Source organism: Podarcis muralis, chromosome 11 (assembly GCF_964188315.1).
Source record: "Podarcis muralis chromosome 11, rPodMur119.hap1.1, whole genome shotgun sequence".
Lineage (NCBI taxonomy): Eukaryota > Metazoa > Chordata > Lepidosauria > Squamata > Lacertidae > Podarcis > Podarcis muralis.
In genome coordinates this window covers 19842319-19867763 of record NC_135665.1, presented here as the reverse complement: position 1 = coordinate 19867763, position 25445 = coordinate 19842319, and the positions used below count along the sequence as shown (strand labels likewise).

General features: G+C 41.0%; 2 protein-coding genes across 6 annotated transcripts in view; one reads left to right on the top strand and one right to left on the bottom strand.

Moving 5' to 3' along the window:
* PRDM6 (PR/SET domain 6) overlaps positions 1-2171 on the top strand; it is a 98991-nt gene extending 96820 nt beyond the window's left edge. For all 5 annotated transcript variants that reach the window (XM_028748720.2, XM_028748721.2, XM_028748707.2 and 2 more), the window contains one exon: positions 1356-2171. In XM_028748720.2, the coding sequence (XP_028604553.1) occupies positions 1356-1470 (115 nt within the window). In that variant the 3' untranslated portion in view covers positions 1471-2171. The remainder of the gene's footprint in view (positions 1-1355) is intronic.
* The window catches only part of CEP120 (centrosomal protein 120), a 129199-nt gene that overhangs the window by 23491 nt on the left and 80263 nt on the right, over positions 1-25445 (bottom strand). The gene's annotated exons all lie outside the window — the stretch shown is intronic.

The following is a 25445-nucleotide window of genomic DNA, read 5'->3' as shown; positions in this document are numbered from 1 at the left end:
AAGATGTTGACATCCTAGGCAAGAACTAGAGGTGAGATGAATGAGTATGTAACATTCAGGTCAGAGGTTCCTCAAACCATAATTTCCCTTAAAAATAATTAACAGGCACTTTATAACATTCTGTAATTGTGTATGCATGTTTGTGAAGGGTTGTTCCTTTCCAATGCAATGATTACAGTTGAAGAAGCAGGGGTACAGAGAGGGTTAGAACCTCTTATTTTTCATAGGCATACTTTTTTCATAGGAATCTTCTCAGATGTTAATAGGCATTACACAGCACCATTTAAAATCCAGATTATTCCTATGAGCATTACATTAAAGCTCTGCATAGCCTACAAGACTCTTCTTTGCAACGGGACCTTTGCAAGATGGGGGTGGGGTACTCTTGTTCAGCTTTTACTCATTTCAGTGGGCCCTATCCAGGGCATATTTCCTGTCACTTCCCTGGCTGACTTATATCCTATAAACTTGTCAGGCATCAGTGTCACGCATTCAAAGTGATTATGAAGAAGTCACCTTCTGTTAAAGCACTAGAATTTGGTAGAGTACATTCTTATCTGGAATAGGCGCAGATTACACTCTCTGAACTACACACGCCCTGTGTCAGTCCCTGCAGAAGCCCTACATCTTAATGCATTCATTATCTTGCCATGTCATTTAAATCAATGGAGGGAAGGAGGGGTAGAGAGAAGTCTTTATATGACAATGAAAATGCACTGGCGAGTGTTTGACTTTTCCAATCAGCCATTTCTACTCAATATCAAATCCTGGGTAACATTTTTTTAAAAAAATGCTTAAAACTATTACGAGTAGTAACTACAGCCTCCTTAACTCGACTGCTTAGTGATCTCAGGCAAGTATGGGGATTTATTCTGTTGCTGCAAAACAAAGTGATCATTGTTCCATGGCTTCACAATTGCTCCAGTAGGTAGGACTCCTGATTTTAAATTAGCAGGAGGTGAAATTCTATTTGTCATCAATTTCTCCGAGGGATTACAGAGCAGAAAACTGCAGACAAGCTGCTTCTTTGATGGCTCACTCCTAAAAATCTCTTTTTGTTCTTTATCTATTTGAACTGACAGTGATCAGAGCTGCAGCAGGACAGGCCTCTCTGGAGAAATCACCTTCCCCCTGTCTATTGACAGATTCCTCTGTTCTGAATCAGACAGGCCTTGTCCCATCATAGGCATCAAGGCCTTGGAAGTAGCCACCAATTAAACCTCTTGAGCCAGTAAAATCTGAAGCCACTTTTGAGTGTCTGTTCTGATTAGGCAGGATAAGACGAAGCCCGCTGCCCGCTCCCCCTTCCCCCAGAGCAGCTCCCCACTCTCAATTTTCTCTCTTGCCTTCTCCAGGTGCGAGAGGTGTGAGAGGAGCTTCACACAAGCCACCCAGCTGAGTCGACACCAGAGGATGCCCAATGAGTGCAAGCCAATAACAGAGAGCACAGAATCAATTGAAGTGGATTAACTGATTGACTGGTTGGAATTAAACTGCAAGGAAAGTCATGATTAAATGTCACGGACACTTAAGCAAAACCAAAGATTTCCTCTGAGCAACTTTCAATCAGTCCCAGAAAACCAAGAGCAGTAATAAAATAAGTAAGATGTTAAGAGATATTGATCCTGGCGTGGAAGTGAAACCAGGAAAGAGATTATTTATTTATGACTAGGAATGAGACTGATTTCCATGGATAAGGAACCCGGGCCTGCTAGCATCCTAGCCTCCCACCCCACCATGTATTGCTTTATTTCTAAAAAGCTTTTATAATTGTTATTTAATACCAAAGCAACAAAGATCAAGGGTTCTTCAGCCTATAGCTGTGGCTATGAATGCACACGGACTTGTTTATGATTGCACCTTTTCCTCTAGCATGACTCAGTGGACCTAGAGGTATCTTGTTTCCTTGGTCCCGTTGGGTTGCATTGCTCTTGACTTGGCCGTTATTTTTATTTTTAAAAAAGTGGTCTCCGAATGACAAGAGAATGAAGAAGATCCGGAACCATCTTTGCGTTGGTGTCAGAACTCCTCCAACTAATGGACATTTTCATTCCCATGGTTTCAGAACTCACATTTTGTGCACTTTTTTTGTATAAATGTTTTCATTAGCCAGTGTTGCATTGGCCCAGGAGATCCCAGAAATGTTAAATAAACTTTGTCCTATATATATATATATATATATAGTTATATCTGTAGATGTATATGCTGTTAAAACAAAACAAAACCCTCCGATGCTGTAAGGAAAGCATTTGAAATACGTAGAATTTTCAAATACTATACCTCTTTTATGAACGTCATATTATTCACAGGTTGTGAATAGTTTCAGTGAAACATTAACTCTCTTATCTAAAGGTATCATGCTTGAAAACATAAATGTTAAAATGGAATAGCAAGAGAAGCAGTCTTCAGTTTGATTGTAAAAGTTAGAAATCTTTAAAAAGAAAATGAAAAATCAACAGAAATCATCCAGGTTTAAAATTTTCAAAAGCACCCAGGCATTCACACAACATAGAAGAAACTTCACATAATAGGGGTACGTCACATGAGTAACTCTGTTCCTATTTCATAATGTGCAATATCCTTTAATACAGGCAAACTAGATAGTTGTTACGGGCTATATAGCAACAATATAGTTCCTGATTTTGCTAAAATGAACTCAGTAATTTGATTCCCCTCTCCCCCCAATTATCTCTTAACCCACACACTGGGTATGGGAGCCTAAGCACTGTACTGATCAAAGACTCACCAGATCTAATGTATACACAGCGCTTTCAAGTAATTTCCCAGTTTTCTGCAACGCAGAGCACAACTCCAAGCCCCTTGGGGGTGTTTCAGCAGTGATGTGCAGCCAATTCTATGCATATTTACTCAAAGTTTGTGCTCACTGTGGCTTGCTTCTGGGTAAGCATGCATAGGATTGCAACTTTTAGGTATGCCAATTTTCAGTTGACAATGAAACAGGAAGTGTGGCGACACCAGTGAAATAGAATAAAATACACACTCTGAAATTAAAGTTGGAGGTAGTATTTTAAGCACCAGTTCCTCCTATATTTCTTCCTTGTCCTGGGTTTCTGTGTCTTTAGGACTAGTACAATATTAAAGCTTTGATCTGCAATGCTGACTTATAAAAAACAACAACTTGTAAAAACCACCTGGTGTCCTTATGGGCTACTTCTTAATTTTTTTACCTTTACCTTCTTAATGAACCTTAAAGTGACATTGGGCAGGACTCTGAGTCCCGTCAGCGGAAGCAAGGATTGTGCAAGGATTACTCTTGTGCAATGGGGCTTCTTCCCTCTCTCCTCCCCCCCCCCTCGTGACCCCCAACATTGAGATAGAGGAATTCTAATATCTAATTGAAATAAAATTGGTTGAAAACCAAGCACTTAAGACAGAATTCAATGTAGTGCTAAGGAGATTGCTCCATCAACACAAGCATTTCTGCTTGTCTGTGGGAACAATCTCTGCTCTCCCTTCCACATGCTGTTCTGGTGGTTCTTCTGACCCCCCCCCCTAGCCAATTGGGGGGCATCTATGGGGACAGAAGCAGAGGGAATCCCCACTTTGTTATTGGATGTTCTTCCATGGGCTTCTGATTAGTTGAATGCAACTCTTTGAGCTTTTTAACGGCTTTGTGGAGGGTGACCTTGGTGCTTCAGCAAAAGCCCTCCATCCACTCCAGCTGCATCACCTTCACTTGAGGATAAGGCAACTTGATAGTTTGTTGTAAAGCCTCTCAGTGGCTATTCGGTACAAACCAGTTATGACACAAGTCATTGGGACTGTGTTGGGTTAAATCCTATCTCGCTGGCATAAGTAGTCTGTGCATTGGGTAGTTTGTGCCATTTTTGCCTTTGGAAAACCTACCTCATTACTTCACTATTGGAAACTGATTGTAGCATTCATAGAACCATTCAAGCTGATGTACTTTTTGACTAGGCACCTATGGGCCATTAAATGCGTGGGATGACACAGTCAAAACCCTTTTATTTCTTCATCATTTCTGTCTCTATGAAATGCACTTGAAGCAGTATACAGAAACATAAATATTCTAATAACAAGAATAATTTAGGGCAGAGGCCATAACTGAGTGGTAGAGCATTTGCTTTGCATTCAGAAGGTTCTAGGTTCAACCCCTGACATCTCCAGGTAGGTCAAACTGAGAAGGTCCTTCATCTGAAACCCTGGAGAGCTGCCTCCAAGACAGTGTCAACAATGCTGAGCTAGATGAAGCAATAAAGGTTAAAAAAAGGGTAAAGGACCCGTGGGCAGTTAAGTCCAGTCAAAGGCTACTATGGGGTGCGGCGCTCATCTTACTTTCAGGCCGTGGGAGCCGGCATTTGTCCACAGACAGCTTTCTGGGTCTTGTGGCCAGCATGACTAAACCGCTTCTGGCGCAACAGGACACCATGACAGAAGCCAGAGCGCACAGAAACGCTGTTTACCTTCCCGTCACAGTGGTACCTATTTATCTACTTGTACTGGCGTTGCTTTCAAACTGCTAGGTAGGCAGGAGCTGGGACAGAGCAACAAGAGCTCACCCCGTTGTGCAGATTCGAATCGCCAACCTTCTGATCAGCAAGCACCACCCGCATCCCAGCAGATGAACCAATATGCTGACTCTGTATAATGCATCATTCTTATGTTCCTATGTTATAAAATGCCACTGCTAAAACAATAACGCAGTAACAAAATGTAAGCATGAAACAGCAAAAGGAGTTTTACGGTTAGGCTCTGCCTGCAGCGAAAGAAGTACAAAGTCTGATGACTGATCTGACTCTCCTCTTGTGGTCTTGGTCACTGCGGGCCCAAAGGACCTTGCTCAATCCTACACATTTTGAGAATGCGAGGGAAACTGCCCAATGCCTGGTTTTGCTATATTAAGGCCAGTCTATAGTATATAGACTCTCACTTCGGAACAGAGAGGAAAAGAAAGCCTCACACAGTTAAAGTGGCTGATTCCCAGGTAAGTGTCTTGCATCCAAAGTGGGCCTTAGAAAAGTCTTGAGAGAGAGCTTGCATGAAGCGTTGCACAAACAGGTAAACTCTGGGGCTGAGATCACTTTTCTCCAACAGCGGTCTTCTGCTAATTTAAGGACACCTTTGGATCCAAGCCCAGGTAAAGCAAGTTAAATGCATGCGTGGAAGGAAACAAACCAAAGTGGTATGCTTTGGTACATTCCCTCCCCCTTTTAAATATATGAATATTTATTGAATTTTATAACAAATAATGATACAAATCTCATTCATCATGTTATATACAATTATTCTCCCTCACCTCCTCTGGACTTCCTTCAACTCCCCCTCTGCTGAGTTAGTTTTATTTCTTGTATCCTACTTTTCCTACACAAAAATAAAATCCCTTATCATTTCTCTAAAATATCTGTTACTCTAATGAAATTGTGAATGTTTATTCAAATCCTGCCAGTGAATGCAGTCCATTCTGTTGTTTCTGTGGTGCATTCCCCCCTAAACAGTTGATTAAAGTTAAATCCTGTTGATTTCAACGAAACTGGTATTGGAAAGGAAGGAAGGAAGGTATCCACATTCCTTTATGGAAGTTGTTTGCAGTATAAATGACAGCAGTTTAAATCAAACTCACTTATTAACACTGCTGCTTGAATTGTTCCATGTTACCTAAAATTCGGCAGACTTTGCGTGCAGATGTTAGGGGAACTTCCTGTTAATAAATAAATAAATGGAATGTTGCAGCACCGGAGACACAAGACAAAGAATTCAAAATAACTGGCATTTAAGAAACACGATTGATTAACTAAAGGGATAAAATCAACTGATATCCTAGTGGTTCTGCTTTGCTGATATGCCTCAAAAGTAGCCTTCTGGTTCACATCTGGTGGAGTAAGATTCAGTTGACTATTTAGTCATCTTCTGTTTGTGGAATGGGGAGAGGTGCCATTTTGTCCACTTCAAGCAGCAAAATTTAACGGGTCCTGCCAATCAGCTGGAGTAACAGAAGGTAAGGAAGCTATGATTTCCTCCAGATCAGCTTGGTTCATGTTGCAGTTTGAAGGCACAAGTAAATGGGCCACTCTCTGTACTGCCAATTTATTCCCATGGTGTTAAATCCTATGTAGGTGGGTCATGCAAGAAAAGTATCTAAACAGTTTCCGTATTTTAACAATGCTCCTCAATGTGGAATTACCATAATGTGCCCTGTAAAGCAGGGGTCAGCAAACTTTTTCAGCAGGTGGCCGGTCCACTGTCCCTCAGACCTTGTAGGGGGCTATATTTGGGCTGGGAGGGGAATGAACGAATTCCTATGCCCCACAAATAACCCAGAGGTGCATTTTAAATAAAAGGACACATTCTACTCATGTAAAAACACGCTGATTCCTGGACCATCCACGGGCCGGATTTAGAAGGCGATTGGACCAGATCCGGCCCCTGGGCCTTAGTTTGCTTACCCATGGTTTAAAGTGAACTGAATGTATGAGTGCCTGGTGTGTCTGGTCCATGGGGTCACGAAGAGTCGGACACGACTAAACTAAACAACAAACAACAGAATGTACTTCTGAACCCATTAATACCAACTCACTAATGTGTCCTACAAGATGGGGAAAACTCTCCGTGATACAGGTCTGCCCAACAACATTAGTTGAAACTATTACATATGATTCCATGGAACTTTTCACATTACTAGGAGAATTGGCCTCCCTAAATTTCCCAGCAATCCAGGAATGAGTTAAGAAATATAGTAAACAGAGTTAAGAAATATCATTTTTAAAAGAATCAATTATATGATATATACCTCATATTTTTCAAGTGTTTGTGTGTGTATTTATATCATGAAGGGGGAATGACAGTATCTCCATTTTGATAACAGCACTACTTGTTTTTGGGAGTTTTTTGGGGTTTTTTTACAAATGCATTAAAAGCAACTGCTTGTCACTTAATAGCCATGTGCCCTTCATATCTTATCATAGTACTTGACAGTACATAGTACAGTTACTGAGGAAGTCAGTTTCTGTTTTTTCATTCATTGTGGCAGCACTGTTAAGTTTGGATTTTGGAGGGGAAAGCTCATTAAAGATCTGCAACAACTTTAATTTTCAGAACCCTGGCCATTTTTCTGCATGAGGCGAGATGAAAATCACATCCCATTAAAATGTGCTGTGCGGGATCCTGAAGCTTGTATATAGAGCTCAGAATCAAGACTCTCGGTGCCCTTATTCACAGAAGCACCTCCTGCACTAACTCTGTGGCAAAGGAGGCTTGGGGTATTTTTAGAGGGTAAGGAGAAGATGGATAGCTGCCACTACCCTTTTGCAACCTCATTTAATGAGATGGATCAACAGCTTCTACCTCTGGTGCTGCAACATGTAGTATTCAATTGAGCTCCACTGCACACTTTGTCATCATGCAGTGGCATCTCCATGCCCCCTTGTTGGCATGGCGATGTTGATGAGAGCTTACATCCAAAAAATAATCTACCTGAGGTGCTCCCCAATGTGCTAGCGCTAGATTCATAGACTACAGTGGTACCTTAGTTCTCAAACTTAATCTGTTCTGGAAGTCCATTCCAAAACCAAAGCGTTCCAAAACCAAGGCACACTTTTCCATAGAAAGTAATGCAAAACGGGTTAATCCGTTCCAGACTTTTACAAAACAACCCCCTAAAACAGCAATTTAACATGAATTTTACTATCTAACGAGACCATTGATCCATAAAATTAATGCATTAATGTACTGTACTATAAAATAAATAAGACAGTATTATAGATGATAAAAATAATAATAATAAAAAATTTCTTATCTGCACTGATGTTAGTCATTGTTTGGATGGGGGGCTTTTATCCATTCCCACAGTCACACAATCAATCAACCAGTAGCTGAACTGGGTTCCACACAGCCACAAAAACAAATGAACCAAAAAAGCCTCAAAAACAAAAATGCAAAATAAAGAGCAAAAACCAAAACATCAAACGTAATCCGTTCCAGAAGTCCAATTGACTTCCGAAATGTTCGAAAACCAAGGCGCAGCTTCTGATTGGTGCAGGCGCCCTGGAAACAATAGCCAACAGCCGCATCAGACGTTTGGCTTCCGAAAAACGTTCAAAAACCAGAACACTTACTTCCAGGTTTTCGGCATTTGGGAACCAAGGCATTTGAGTACCAAGGTATCACTGTACTACAATTGTAGCATTGGAAGGGACCCCAAGTGCCATCTAGTCCAGCCCCCTGCAGTGGTTCCCACAAGATACACATAATGTGTCGATCAGTGCTCAAAGACTCTGTTTGCCCGTCTGTGATGTCTGTTTCACATATAGAAGCAACTGCTTTGGGTTACAGTCATCTGATTGCACAATCATGTTTTACTCAGCGCTGAAATCCCACTGTTTATTTCGTACGATTTATTGTCATGTCAATGCCCAGCCCCCAGTATGTGAACTTGTTAGGCTTAAACCTTGCATTTATGTTGTTATTTGGTAAAGTTTCTGTGAGGTTTCTAAGTGGGAACTTGGTAGCAGGAACTACCAGAGAGGTTTCCAATAAAAAATACACCACAGCACCCCATAGGCAAAATACAAGGTACATGACATCATTTGATTCAGCCTGTTTATGTGTGTATATAAAACTGAAGAAAACCAGCTAAATGGGATTATCCTGCAAACAAACATCACATTAAAGGTATGTGGAACTGATGCATGGAACTACTGTATTTGGAAACGTTAACTTATGAGATTCATTCTCAGCAGTGGAAATTGGAAAGATTTTTCTTCTAGTAACTATTAAAAAGAAGAAGTTTATAACATTTCATTGTGTAGAAAATTTCCTGCAGTCAAATATCATGATGGCTTGTTCCATTGATTAAAGTGATATTTTTTATGGTGGGCTCAACTCTTCTAGTAACTTCTTCCAAATTCCAAATAAAATGGGAAGCGTCCAAGACTGGCTGTGGACAAATCCATGAGATGGCTCTTACTGCTTAAGAAGTGACTTAGTGGTGACCCATATGGTCACTTCTTATTTAAAATGTATACTGCTGTCTCATAAAATAAAGCAGCTTACAATAATGGCAGATAAAACCACGCAATAAAAACCATATCAAAAGGTTAAAATGAGAGTATCCTTCTTCAGTATTTGTATCAAACTAGCCGGCGATCCGTCTTGCTTATAAATATGGGTAGTTTTATATGGTTTTTGCCTGCCTGAATTGGGGTAAGACAGTGGACAAATTGTGGGAAATGGATGTGGTAAGTTGGTTATAGATTTCCTCCAGGGGAGGCTAACGTGGCAGAAGATTGGAGTTCTTGCAGATAATCTGAGTGCTACTACAAACAGAATTGAATTACGGTAACTTGTTTTATGTGTTAGCAACCCAAGCACCCAACCTTTTAGTATTGTGAGCAGTGTACTTGGATCAGGCCCATTGTGCGTTTTACTTACACACAGAATTTTTATAATACAAAATGGCACCTCTAAATACAACTGAGTGCGATAAATACATACGAGTTATTTTTCTTAAACCATCACACCTTGTATTATAATATGGCACAGGACCTGCTGAACCGAAGCCTGAAATTCCTGCTCTGAATAATGAGTGAGCTTCTTTTCAAGTACAGATGGAGTAATTCTACCTGCTTTTAATTCACTATACTGAAGTCATAAATAAGGTGTGGTTCCTTCATCATTTTGTTGGCTTTTTCTGATGCTATTGTCTCAGTCACCCCACTTCTCCGAGCTGTGAGAACTTCATATTTGCATTTATTTATAAATATACTGGCTGATCATAGGTAGAGGCACCACACTCCAGGAGTTGGCAGATGTCCAATGCTATCACAAAAGATCTTCAATCTAGGGCGCTGGCTTTTAACCTTTTTGGGGTCACAAACCTATTTGAGACTCATGAAAACTATGGACCTCAAACTCCCCCTTCTCAACCCTTGGGAAAATGCACATAAACACATACACACAATTTTTTACTGCATTGGGGCAAGGGAAAATGTGTTTTGCACCTGTCTCAAGGACCCTCTAAAGCCAATAAATGGATTTTCTAGCCATTTAGAGAGCCAACTACAAAGCACTGTCAACCACTAACAAAAGGAAGGAATTTGGCAATTGTGGAGGTACACACACACACACACACACACACACACACACAATCTTAACAGCATATTCCAAGCACATCCTTTCCTTGAAAGAATTCTAGGTGCTGGATCTTACTGCGCACAGACTTAAAATTCCCAGCAAACCTTAACAAACTCACAATTATTTGAGGGAAATAATGTATTTTAAAGGTATAATGGGCACAAACACAAGCACTAGGACTATTTAGGCAGTCCCGTTATACCCACACACCTGCCAATCTCAAATCAGAAACTGGGACGGCTTCTCTAAATCAGGGACATCCCTGGAAAATAGGGACACTTGGAGGGTCTGCTGCAGTTAGAAGTGGTTGTTCTGCCTGTTCTATCGTTTCATTACCACCTGTTGCCTATGTAGTTTACGCGCCTTATGAGCTGCTCCTTATGAGAAGCAACACTCTGATTGCCCAATACTGTAATGACTCTTGTTTAAAAGCAGCAGCTCTCTTCCTCCAGTTAAGGTACCTCAGACTCTACTTTTTTGGGGGAGGTTTCACACTCTACACAACAAACGTGTTTTCCTGTTTGGCAGGTCCATGATGACATGGACATGGGGATTGCGATGAAGGGGGAACATGTGGCTACTACCTGCTGGAAACTGACATGGACTGAAATGATGGCATTTGCTGTGTGGACATGGTGAAACTTAACTGCATCCAACATGAAGGAGCCCAGAGATGTGCTATGCAAACCTTCAGAAGTAAAGGCCACATCTGCACCATCAATTTAAAGCACTTCTATGTCACTTTAACAGTCGTGACTTCTCCCAAAGAATCCTGGGAACCAGAGGCTCCGAGTTCCACCCAACATGGAGGGGTGGGGTTGCCCTGTCTCATGCGTATGATGTCATGTGTGACACATTGAGATGAGGTCACAAGGCCCACTGCTACTGTAGGGAGGCCTGGCGGGGCCCACCGCTGCATGGGGGCCCAGCCCATCAATATTTGGGGTGGTGGTGAGCCCTGTTCCCACATATTTTGCGGGTGCTTAGCCCCATAGAGTTGGCCCCCATGCTGGGAACTGTAATTCCCTTACTGGTGCCAAGGAAAGCCGTATTCTCCCTGGCAGGAGGAATTGATTGATAAAACTATTCTGATATGTTCAGCTCTGTGAGGGGAACAGGGAACTCTCCTAACAACTCTCAACACCCTTAAGAAACTACAGTTTTTAAGCAAGAAAATAATAATAGAATCAATTGAATAATTATTAAATTATAACAACACAACAAGATGGACGAAGTAAAATATTGAGATCACACATGGGTGAAGGGGAGTGGGGGGTATATGGGAACCTATAATATCATTTATAATATAATTTGTTAATTGCGTTGCATTTACATACAGCAAAGGAAAGCCTAGAGCAATTAGATATATTTTAATTTAGGTAATCTATGTAATAGGCTTATGTTAGAAAATGAATATGGATTTTGAATTTGATGTTTGTAATTTTTTTAATTTTTTTTGGTTTTGAAATAAAAATAAAAATAATAAAAAAGAAACTACAGTTTCCAGGATTCGTTGGGAGAAGACATGGCTGTTAACATGGTAATGGATTAAAAAGTTTAGTGTGGATGAGACCTAAGTCCCATTGAATTAAATGGGGCTTACTCCCAAGTTAGTGTGCATAGAAATGCAGCCTCTAGCTGACAGTCTCTTCTCAGCTTGGCTTTGGGTGTTGCTGCTCTTTGCTGACATTTGTAACTTATCCATTCTAAGGGTATCCTTCGTTTATTTAACGGGAATCCCTGGGAAGGCTATTCAAATAATAAAGCAAGGTGTACTCACTAGAATATTGAAACAAGGTGCAAATACAACACCCTACGAGGGAGACCCAGCTGTTTCATCTTGAGCTTGATTCATGACTCCTGTTCCTTTCAACGGGACATCTGCCTGGTAGTTTGTGTGTTTTGTGTCTGAGCTCTTCTTTAAACAGATACATGCACACAATACAAGAAATCTTTCTTGCTCATAGCCATAGGCCATTGCAAATAATGCATGTAAAATAGTCGGTTGACTCAAGCACAAAGCATGGGCAAATATACTTCCTCTTTAGGATAAGAACAAAATAAATTCTTGAAATATCCTGAAGTTACACTTCATTTTCACTTTCTGGAATTAATGAATCACCTTTACAATCCACTGCCATCTGAGTCAAAGTACTCACTAGAATTTTCTTCACTGCAATTACAAATAATTTGACTGGGTAAGCCATATTCATCACATAACGAAAAAGCCCACTATGTCTCGTATTGACCATCCATTACATTGGAACAAGGAGTAGGATTATTTCTCTCTAGGACTGGCATAGCAGCACATAGCAGGCTAAATCCTCTATACAGCCATTTCCACAGATACATAAGCTACATCTACACATGAATTCAATGGTAAATTGCCTCCCTTCAATTCTGCATAGTTTCATCAGATTGTACATAACTGAGCACTGGACCAGGACAAACCCCTTGGGCCAATCAATGTTTGTCAGCCAACCTACCTCACAGGGTTGTTGTGAGAATAATGTGGGGAGAGGAATCTCACCTTTGAAGGAAAAGGTGGGATACAAATATAAAAAACAAATAAAAATAAGATCAAACAGTAGTTTGATCATGCAGTAGTTGAATCAAATTCCAACAGGCATAAACTGTTGTACTAAGACTAACAGCATTGTGATTAGAAAGATAACATAGATCTTTAAAACATGTTCTTTTTTATTATTGCAAATGGCCAATTAACATCATGCATGTTGTAATAATCTTGTGCTTTAAGGTGTAAGATCACAATGAATTTTAACTAAAGGAGGCACACTTTAAAAGGGAAAATACGATGTGTTGATATATTAGATTAATAAAATATTTCAATTATTACAGTTCATGGTTTCCTTCTTAATTCTCATAAATGATTGTCTAACATTCACAAGTTTCAGGGGGAGAAATAAGATGACTATAGAAACAAGTATTAAATACCAGTAAATTACCGTACTTTTCCGCGTATAAGACTAGGTTTTTTTTTACTAAAAAAATAATGTTAAAAGGGGAGGTAGTCTTATACATGGGGGCAATCTCCTCCCGTTTTCTTAATTTTGAGTCCCCAAAATAGGAGGTGACTTATACACGGGGGCGTGTTATACACAGAAAAATATGGTAATCAATGGTATGTGTGCAGAGGTGCATTTATTTTTTGGTTCTGCATCATTTCTTCTGGAGAAATGCAGCTGTTGGGGTAGCTATATATAGCTTTATCTTTTAGCTAAGAAGTAGTTCTGCTAAATTTTGTTTCTGGTTAACTAGAATCCATAGCAAATGTGTATAAATGGGAAAGAGGGATCATTTCCAAAATTGAACATGGAAAGTTCCCTTCTGCTGTCCCTTGGTCCACCTCACTAAATATTATCTGCACTAGGAACAGGGAACTATTCTGAGCAAAAACTGGAGGCCCCTGTGAGCTGATGGCGAGGCAGGGAACAAACCTGCTTTTTGCAGGCAGAGTGCTGAGCATAGGACTAGGGACCAGCAAAGTCTTCTTACTCCTGTCAACTGATGGGAAAGGGAACGGAGTCTTCCTTTTGCAAGCACCGGGTGTGCAAGGAAGCCCCTCTTGCAGCTGAAGCCCGTGAAAGAACGAGACTCCTTGCTCTGGCTGCACGGGCCTGTTTCCAGCAGGGGGAAAAGCACATGCAGCCAAACTGAGCAGGATTTAAACTCCTCTGCTGATTTTTTTTTGGGGGGGGGGAGAGTTTAAAGCCCGCTGCTGCTTTGGCTGCTGGGAACAGAAGTGCACAGCCAATGCAGAATTGAACCCCAGCCTCTTGCCCGTCATGAGTGATGGACAGCTGGCTGGCAGGTGAGCATGGTTTGGGGAAAGTGGCCTCATGAACCAAACTGGATCCCTTGGCAGGCAAAGATGGGCATAGGATCATATAGTTGGAGAGGATCCTGAGGATCATCTAGTCCAACCCCCTGCAAGGCAGGAATATGCAACTGTCCCATACGGGGATTGAACCTGTAACCTTGGCATATAATAAGCACTGTGCTCTAACCTTGTGTTTTGCAACCTTTTCCCAACCATGGCCCCTTTCCTGCCTTGTTTCCTTCCTGTGGCCCTCCTGTCCCAACAGTAGAAAGGTAGCTATTTTGTTCGTAAATAGAACATGTTTTATTTATAATTTTGGGAGTGGCCACCAAGACCATATAACACCGGTCTTGAAAGACCTACACTGGCTCCCAGTACGTTTCCGAGCACAATTCAAAGTGTTGGTGCTGACCTTTAAAGCCCTAAACCACCTCGGCTCAGTATACCAGAAGGAGCGTCTCCACCTCCATCGTTCAGCCCGGGAACCAGGCAGAGGGCCTTCTCAGTAGTGGCGCCCGCCCTGTGGAACGCCCTCCCATCAGATGTCAAGGAAATAAACAACTATCTGACTTTTAGAAGACATCTGAAGGCAGCCCTGTTTAGGGAATTTTTTAGTGTTTTGTTGTGTTTTTAATATTCTGTTGGGAGCCGCCCAGAGTGGCTGGGAAAACCCAGTGAGATGGGTAAGGTATAAATAATAAATTGTTATTATTATTATTATTATTATTATTATTATTTCACCTGTGCCCCCCTTGGAATATCTGGGGGGGGGTGCCTAGGGGGCCATGTGGCCCCCAGTTGAGAAACACTGCTCTAACCAACTGAGCTGTTTTAAGAGTTTCCTGGGTTCAAGCAGGGATTTCTCCCAGCCCTACCCAGAGATGCAAGGGACTGAACTCTAAATGCACAGTTTTGCATTCTGTAGCTTTTCAAATCTACATTCAGCTTCTTACTGCTCTTTAATCTCTCCGATGGACCCTAATTTACAAGGATCCCCACCTAGTGGCCCAAGGCAGAATTTCACACAAAGCTGTGTTTGATATCTGATTGCAGACATTTTAAAAAACAAAACCCTGAAACCAAATCTGAAAGCTCCAGCCATGCTCCCGTGAGGGACCTTTGCCGCCTTACAGAACCTCATTTCACTGCAGCCATATATGTCAAGGAACAATGATTACCACATTAACTCACCCCTTATTCCACTTGAAAAAACACCACTTTAGCCTGTGAAAAGTTTGTCATCCCCCCCCCCCCGTTTTGTTTCTCATGTTATATGACCTTTTGTATAAGCAGCAGAATCACTGTGGTAGAATAATTGCGTAAAACTACTGTACTTGAGAAAATACCCAGGTAATTGGCCAACAGACTGCCTGCTGCTTTACAAGTAGCCTGGATAGTCAATCATCCCAAAGAAGGCAGCTTCCATTATGCCAGGAAAGTTCTTTAAAGCAAGAAATTGCATGGAGTCCGGCTGCATGAGATTATACCTCTCTCCCGCCAACCTGTGTAATCTGTCATGAACTAATGAGACACAAATGTTTCAAATAGGAAGAAAGAATCGAATCCTTTCGGGTCAGGAGCCTCGGGAGAACAGCGCAAAACGTAGATTCTTGACTTCACCTTCTCACCTTTTTAAAAGCAGGAAGGGGAATGGACCTCTTAATAGCAGTCGGCTAGCCACAGATCTTTGGGCTGAAGTCCACAGGTAGCTAATGTGCAACATGTGGATCTAAACTTGTTTAGGATGAAATCTTCGAGTGGCATTTTCCAGGGTACCAATGAGGCTATTGAAAAGGAAACAGGTTTAGTATTGCAACTTTAGCTTCATTGCTGAAAGTAGTTTAAGAGTGATAGTACTTCTGCTGTGTGCAGGAACTCTTCCTTTGCACGTAGCCACCTCAGTGCTTAATAGTATAGTGTTTAAATAGCAAACATTTCTCTATTCCACTTAGTGCAGCTTTTAGCTTTTGCTTAGTTACCATGACACCACTAAATCATCCCATTTACTTTCTATTCTGTGCAGTGATGTGCGTGTTTAATTACTCGTTTTTTTCTTTGCAGTTAGAGGAATGCTTCATTTCTTTGCAGTTAGGAATTATTCATTCCTTTTTTATTATTGAAATTTAGCTGTGGGGCTAGGGATTCATTTAAGTTTCCATTTTTATTTTCTTTTTTAAAATCGAAGCTGATATACCAGCTCCGTTCCTTCAGCTTGTTCATGTTGCATTAAAGCATAAATCCGACACTTTAACCATAAGGAAACTTCCAAACAAAAGCTCCCCTACTGCTAGAAAATCCTTGTTTTTGCACTGTAAACTACAAGCAGAATGGCAATGTACTTTTTCACACATAAAGAAGCATAACCTTTTTGCAAGTGGATAAGGAAATGGACAGGAAAAGGACACAAGTGTATCAACAGGCACTTAATAAATATTAACAACAACATAATATTATTATTGTAAGGATTATAATAATGATGATATAAACGTTACAGAGAAATTTTTGCCACAACTGGTCTTTTCACAGTTCTGAAAGTAACCATTCATTTTCCATTTCACTACGTAGAAACTATTTCTAAAGCAAATCTATCACAAAACTAACACATATTTCAGAAATAAATAATGGTAATGGTTGCAGCAAAAAACAATGCAGAGGAACCAATATGACCTATATATATGTTGCAGCTTTTACTGGCCAGAGTCCCAAATCCTGCACATGTTTAATTAGAAATAAATTTCATTGGGTCCAGCAGGATCGCAGCCTTAGATGCAATTTAAGAAACAGAGAGGGGAAACAATGCACAAAGTTTGCATTTCAAGGATATGAGGTCTGCTTCAGGGATGTGAGAATTTCAAGATTATTTGTGCTTGGCTTTTCTTGCACCTTCTCTTGGGACTCATATTATCAGAATGTTGTGATCCAGAAGGTCATTCTCAGGTTCCAATTTTCCCCACCTTAAATTCTATCTTCCCCACATTTCAGTACTCATGAAAAGTCATCAGCATTTTGGTGCAAATTTCTCCTAACGTACATATTTGTATGCAATTTTCTCCAATATACACATTTCTGCAAAGCATTTTCCCCTGAAACAATGGCCTTTGGGGCCTATTTCAACATGCATTTTGATGGACAGTTTACCCCAATATATGCAGTTCGCTAAATATTACTTGACTGCAGAACAGATGCAAAATTCAGAGAAGTGCAGGATTGGAAAGGTAGCCGTGTTTCAATTCACATACTGTTTCTGGACAGTGTGAATCGAGTTTGCCTTTAAGTGGGAACTGAATAGAATTTCTTCTCCATCTCTTGCTGCTGCGCTCCCTGTTCCCACAGCCATTGCTCAGCATCCCCATGCAATGTTAAAAGATTTTGAGGCACACCTCTCAGATTGCATAGGAATCAGGGGTGCTAACTTGAATAAAACTTTGGGAGGGGGAGGTGCAGGTAAGCTCTGCCCCACATGATCAATTACATGACATGGTGCACATCAACTTGGGGGGGGAGGGCTGACCCCATCAAATATTTTATTGGGAGGGCCAAAGGCACCTTGGCACTTAGCAGTGGGCTCCTGTGCTAGGAATCCTAAATATAGCAATGCTCCAAGAAACTGCTTTTGCACCACTGCTGGTTGCCTGTACATTGAGGTTGGCTCTAGCAGCTGTAGAGCAGGGGTTGTTAACATGGTGTCCTCTCAGTGCTGCTGGACTGCAGCTACCCATCATCCCTTACAGACGTGGGTGGTGCTGTGATCTAAACCACTGAGCCTCTTGGGCTTGCCGATCAGCAAGTCAGCGGTTCAAATCCCCATGATGGGGTGAGCTTCCCTTGCTCTGTCCCAGCTCCTGCCAACCTAGCAGTTTGAAAGCGTGCCAGTGCAAGTAGATAAATAGGTACCACTGCGGCAGGAAGGCAAACGGCATTTCCGTGTGCTCTGGTTTTCGTCACGGTGTTCCATTGTGCCAGAAGCAGGCCACATGACGCGAAAAGCTGTCTGTGGACAAACGCCAGCTCCTTCGGCCTGAAAGCGAGATGAGTGCCACAACCCCATAGTCGCCCTTGACTGGACTAATACCTTACCATCCCTTACAATTGGCCACAGCAGGAGTTGGGATCAGGCTCCACATAAAACCATATAAAATATGGATATAAAATTTACAGCATGTTATGGGCTAAGAGAACATAACATGAAATTGTTATATCAATGGTACCTAACACTAAGTAAACTGGCAAAAATGTATAAATCAAAATCAAATAAGTGTTGGAAATGTAAAGAGAAAGAAGGTTCTTTTTATCATATGTGGTCTTGTAGGAAGGTTAAAGCTTACTGGGAAATGATATATAATGAATTGAAAAAGATGTTTAAAATAATGGTGTGGTTTTTTAAAAAAACAAAAAACTGGAAGCTTTCCTTTAGGAATTATAGGGACAGAACTACCCAAACTATATAGAAATTTATTCATGTATCCTACTACAGCAGCAAGAATGTTACTTGCCCCAAAATGGAAAGTAGTAGTAGTCCCAGTGAAAAAAGAATGGATACAAAAACTTATGGAATATGTATGCAAAAATGGTGAAACTTACCGGAAAAATAAGAAATCAAGATAACAAATTTTTAATGAAAGAATGGAAATGGTTTATTGAATATTTACAAATAAATTGTAAACATATAAGAACATTGGCACGATTATTGTAATAACCTGCAGTTTTATAAGAGTATATATTTAAAGTAGATGAATAAATGAGTAAATTAAGTTAATTTGGAATATGCAATACACACACACACACACACAAATTTAAGGAACCACAGAAAGAGGGGGAAGGAAGTCGAGTTTTGAAATGTTTAAATGATTGTAAAATTATTGAAATGTATAAAACTGAAAAATCATTAATAAAATAATAAAAAAGGAGTTGGAATCAGGCTGATAGGAGCTGGGATCCTGCATCAAATGAAGGGTGCCACATTGACTATCCCTGCTGTAGAGTATTGGCCCTTTGCTTGACTCTCCCTGCAACCTACCCACCCGTTACTCTCACCACTGCCACCCATTATATTTTGATTTTCCCCTTCATCCATCTCATGCTTCTCCCGGGCCTTCACTACCTTACACAATATCCCTCCCCATTTAGTTACATCAAATGAACTTTCCAAGAAAAGAATTCTCTTTTGTTTGCATTGGCACAGGAAGTGAGCAGAATAAATTTTCCTCTCCAAAATCTAGGCATTGATGGCCATGACTCATGCTATAATAGTCAACTAAAACCCGAACCTGGGTCTTTTTTCTTTTTCTTCCTTCCAGGGAGCACAGTATGATTTGGCCACCTTGGGTTAACAAAGTGATGGAGCTGTCATGTTGAATCTATTAAACAGTGTTCTTCTCCTGAATAAGTGGAAATTATTTGCAGGGGGTTTTGTGAGGGGGGAAAAAAGAAGCCATGAGCCACTAGAAAGACAGGAAATTCAAAGTTAATGTTCCACTTAGAAAGTATAATGAAAGGAAAGAGAACACACAGCTATAGTCACTGAGCAACCTTTGCTGTGGCTTCTGTCCACCTTCAATGTTTTATTTCCATCACTCATCTTATATAAAGATGAAAGCGCTAAGCCAGATGCAGACAGTATGAAACTAAATAGCTCCACTGAGATCAAATAGTGGCCACCAAGCTAAATCCACAGCAATATGTTCCACAGTATGAGTTCCAGGACCATACAATATTTCGTCAAATTAGTTACTCCAGAACAATCTTGCTGATTTGGACGAGATGTGGCGCTATGACAGTAAAGACCTGCATAACTGGTAGTTTCAGGACATAGTATCTGATATCTACATATTTCCAGATATAAGTATATCTCCATCTCCTCAGAGTATTGCGAAAGAAGAATGTCAATCAACATTGATGATCTCCTTCTACTGGTCCACAATATAAAGTGTCCTTTCATACTGCATCACGGTGTGGTACGCTGGTTTGACACCAGCTGATAGGAAGTGCCTACAGAGGGTGGTGAATACAGCACAAGATATTATGGGCTGCCCCATGAATCCGCTGGATGACATCACGGAAGAACGTTGCCTCAGGAGAGTGAGGAAAATTCTCAGGCCGGCACTTTCTTGATCTCTTGCCCTTAGAAGATATAGAAGCATGATTAGTCGCACCAACAGGGCAAGGAACAGCTTCTATCCGTGGGCTGTTAGGCTGCTGAATGAAAAGATAACAACAGGGCAACTTACTTTCGGGTTTGGTGGGTGTCCGTCAGTAAACGAGGGGAATTAAGACTAAGAGAGCTGAATGGGGGGGTGTGCTCGTGTAATCTCACTGTATACAAGTTGCACAAGTGACAATGTTGTTGTTGTTTAGTCGTTTAGTTGTGTCCGACTCTTCGTGACCCCATGGACCAGAGCACGCCAGGAACTTCTGTCTTCCACTGCCTCCCGCAGTTTGGTCAAACTGGTAGCTTCGAGAACACTGTCCAACCATCTCGTCCTCTGTCGTCCCCTTCTCCTTGTGCCCTCCATCTTTCCCAACATCAGGGTCTTTTCCGGGGAGTCTTCTCTTCTCATGAGGTGGCCAAAGTATTGGAGCCTCAGCTTCACGATCTGTCCTTCCAGTGAGCACTCAGGGTTGATTTCCTTAAGAAATCTTAAGGAAAACAAGTGACAATAAAGTATTGCAATATTTCAGTTTCAATATTTCAATATTTAGTGATGAGCAGCATGCCCCTTTCTGGTGACAGGTGGAGTCTTAAAGGTAGGTAGACTGCTCTTGCACATCTACCCAGAGATACAAGACACCATATTTGGGCTTCAATGGCCTGTAGATAATCCCCTCTTGGTTCCACACTCATTTGTTCATTCCTATTGCATGTTTCCTTGTGCCCTCTTTATCCAGCCATTGTGCCTCCCTAGCTGAGCAGCAGAAGCTGTGTGTACCTTGCAACATCACCAGTCACTTGGGTCTCACGAAGTCTCTGAGTTGAGATCCCAACTGGAAGCTTTGTGAGACCTCCTCCTAGCAGCAGCTTGATGAAAACTTTCAGCTGGACACAAGGCAAGCCTCGTGTGCTCCTGCCAGAGATGCTCACGCACGTTACTAGCCAACGCAATGATGCCACCCTTTGTTCCAAGCAAACCATGTTAGCATACAAATGATTAACCTAATGAAAACAACGTAGAAAGATGCATTATATTAGGAGGAAATGCTTCCAAATATGTGTACGTTCGTGAAAACTGCATACAAACATGTGCTTATTGGGAGAATTTTGCACTAAAATGCTGAACAATCTTCACGAGGACTTTCAAAGAAAATTGAGAAATTGCTGGAGAGCAGAATATGAGATTGGGAAAATGAGAAATGGAGAGAAACAAAATGGACAGATGCTTCCATCCTAGTATCCCCAGAGTAGAGGTCTGCTAAGAATTCTCCTCTTGGTGGAAGGGGGGGGGGTTATTTTTGTCAATTTCTCTTTGCCGCTGAAGCCTCCAGAGCAGATTCTTTGTTGAAGGGGAGGGGTAATAGAGGAGAAACAATAAAAACTGCCTCCTCCCCTATTCTGCCAGCAGGATTCCTCCACTGCATCAAATGGCTTCTGCAGATAGAATGGGCCCTTCCATGCACTGGAGGCAAAATCTGGATTCAACCCATTGTCTGGTGTGGGTTTTTTTGTTTTATCTCAGGCAATTAAGAACTGGCTGCCTACAGGGAGTCACTAATCTTGTTTGAAGATAGGTTGGTCAGTGTTTATTTTCTCGAGCATGGTAGCGCTGAAAGATTTTTACAGTAATTGTGCAGTGCAAGTATTTACTTACACTCTTTAACTTCCAAATATTGTTTTAGGCAGAGCTAAATTAAATAAGTCCAGAATTTAAAGTCTGTTCAATAAAAACAAACAAACTAGGAGTCAGGACCTGATTTCTCCTCCCCCGATTGTTCTCTCAATCAGCGTTTGCCTAGAAAAATCAGTTTTATAAACCTATAAATGCATCTTTCCTATTGCTGACGATGTAATCCCAAATGGCTGAGATTTAATATTTGCACTTTAGAACCCGACGAGCTTTTGCTGTAACCATCGTTTGAAAAATAAAATGGAAAACTTATGCATAGCTTATTCATAGTTTTGGATAACCATGTGTTTAGTATAATAGGAAAAAAAATTGTGTATGATGGGGACCAGTAGGATGGCTAAAAATGTAATATCACCAAACGAATGCCCCCCATGAAGCTATGTCACACTGAGCATCAAAACTCACAAAGGATTTAATAGATCAGGTCATTGCTGGAGTCAATCCTCACCGAATGGTTTGCACTGTTAGAATGCTGGACTGTGCAGTAAGATCCAATGCTCCTTTCCATCCCGGCTTAAAGTAACGTTTTGCAGAAAACACCAAACCCATCTTAGCAGCCAAGAGGGTGTATATTTCCCCAGAACTGGTCGCAGGGAGCAGCTTAGTCGTTTAAAATAACCAGCCCAATCACCCAAGTCTCGATTGTTTGATGTACTTCCTTGCTTTATAGTTTTGATTAAGAGGCTCGGCAAAGAGGTGAAGTTGCAAAATAGCATAGGGTTCCTTGACCTATAGAACTTGAAGCCAGCAGGTCAGTTATAGTGACTGTGATTTATTGATCAATAAACACAAGCCTCTCTTTTTCTTGTCACGCCAGCCTTATTTCTGCAGGCACCGTGCTCTCCTTCAAAGAAGATGTGCATTGAACTTTGAGGGGACTTTCAGTCACACCATTGAAACAACCAGTAGCCGTGCCTGAAATTTTTAATCCTAATTACAGTGTGTGTGTTTTTAAAAAAACAATCCACCGAATAACATCTAAGCTATATATTGTGGCTTCTAAAGGAGAACAATAATATAACTAAGACACCAGTCATACAATACTTCATAAACCAATATCACTTGGAGCATTTAATAAGCATATTTGGGGAGGGGTTCTTTCCATGGAACTGCATTGTAGAGAAATACTGAATTGGGATAACTAAGGACTGAGTCAGATAAGCCTTTCTTTACATTGTTACCCTTATAGCATATATTTCTACACAGTTTTATGCCTAATTTCTCTTTCCTACACTGTTGCTAAATATTGCAACCAGGAGTGCTATTTATAGAGCAGGGTCAGCAACCTTTTTCAGCTGTTGGACAGTCCACCGTCCCTCAGACCATGTGGTGGGCCAGACTATTTTTTTTTTTGGGGGGGGGGGAATGAACGAATTCGTATGCCCTGCAAATAAACCAGAGATGCAATTTAAATAAAAGCACACATTCTACTCATGTAAAAACACCAGGCAGGCCCCACAAATAACTCAGAGATGCATTTTATATAAAAGGACACATTCTACTCATATAAAAACACGCTGATTCCTGGACCGTCCGCGGGCCGGACTGAGAAGGCGATTGGGCCGCATCCGGCCCGTGGGCCTTAGGTTGCCTACCCCTGTTATAGAGGATAGGGTTGGAATCACCTCCCAAACTATAATATAGGCAACATGGGATGATTTCTCAGGACCCAACCCCCCCTATATTTCTGGCTGTTATGAAATATCAAAAAGCAATCTCAACAAAGGGTGTTAAAATACACTGCTGCCCCCCCCATTTAAACTTAGAACATATTGGAGAGAAAATCTTTGGTTATCTGCTGTGAATCCTGCCTCCCCACACCTGAAATGATGACCATGATAATTTACATTTGTTTTTCTGATTAGTTCAAATTAAGTGGTCCTCTTATTTTCCATTTCTCAGTTTCATAGCCCCAAAGTCCAGAACATCTGCCTTCTCCTTCCTGGCCACTTGATCCCAGCCAATCAAGATCCCATAGTCTGACAATGACACAATACCATATAGCGAGTCACATCTGGCTACTGACAGAGTAGCAAAGCTAATATAAGCAAAAGGCAAATTATTGTGTCCGATCTTGGCTTTCTCATAACACAAGGTAACTGCGTGAGGTTTTTGTTATGTCGTGATGTCACAAAGTCAGTTCAGAGTGATGGCAAGAAGCAACAATACTTTCCTCCAAATAAAGTGCTTAATCAACAGCAATCAATATGCTTTAGCTGCTCTCTGTTTCAGATTCTACTGGGTTCTTCTGCTTTTTAATTTGTATTATCTTTATTGTACGGTGCCATGGAAATTTTCTTAGAAACCCAGGATACAAGTGTTAAAAATACGTAAATAAAATAAAGCTATCGGAGCATAACTCAAAACAAATCAAAAGGATGTCTTATAGCAATGTGTATTCAGAGACATTTGACATGATTCATATTTGAGCTATTACCAAAAAATCAAAGAAGTGTTGCAAGTCCAAAGCATTCACTTGAAACAAGATACATTTTAGCACTGATGGTTGAAGAATGCAGATCGACATGATTTACATTAGGAACTTTTTTTTTATTTTGTGACTTGTACTTTGTTCTGACCCGAGTTGGGGGTGTGTGGGGTGGGGGGAAGGAACTATAAAGATGAGAGTGTTTGTATATTGCACTCCCATGCCAAACCAAGCCACATAAAAATAGACCATTTATAGTTAGAACAAAAAAAGGCAGATAGCCCTCCAAACGCTCTTTGTACAATGAAAAACTGTGTGTTCAAGTTGGCAAATATGGTTTTCAGATGTCAAACCTCTCCTGTTATTGTTTATAATGATATAAAGGCACGGCAGCGAAGGAAGCTGGCTGTGTTCCACTCCTCCTTTTCTAAGTGATATTTGGATACTCTGCCACCCATGTCCCAATTGAAAGGAGAGGGAAAGGCTTAGCTATTCACTGCCAGCCTGAGTCCATATCAATTACATAAATTATGTCCTTAATATTCTAGCATGGTACTCGCAAGTCTCTAAATGCTCAAAGCACCGTGAGTAAATTATTTCTCTCTGCTGTGGCTCACAGTGCCAGAAGGCAGGAAAAATTTAAACACAACTAAGATCAACATTGTGAGTTTACTTGGCCTCCATGTCTAACAGTGCTGCCATAAATTCTTAGACTTCTTATTTGGGAATTTAAGAAGGCCCTATAGACTTAGCTTTTTTATTTTTTATTTTACATAAAAAGGTTTCTTCTATAGAGATGATAAACTCTGGAAACCTTGAGCAATGTGTTTTGGTACTACATACAGCCCACGGCCTGCTAGGCCATCCAGCAGCTTTTCAGAGAAGACTACTGCTGGGGAGAATGTCCACGATGATAGAGTCCAGATGTGGTTTCATCTACATTTTTCATTTCATTCCTAAACAGATCCCTGTGTGGAGCAACTAAAGCAAAGCTTTACTCCCCTCTTGGCATCTGCAATCTCATTACCACTGTTCATTTCAACGAATCAGGTGCTTAAGATTGAGTCACTAGATAATGTATGAAACAGCGGTTGCCAACATGGCACCTATGGGCACCAGAATGCCTGCAAGTACCTCTTATGGCACCTTCAAAGCATCTTTGTAAATATCCCCTCAAAAACCCACAATGCACAGGAGACTGTTTGGTTCCCCCCTCAGCTTCTATTTG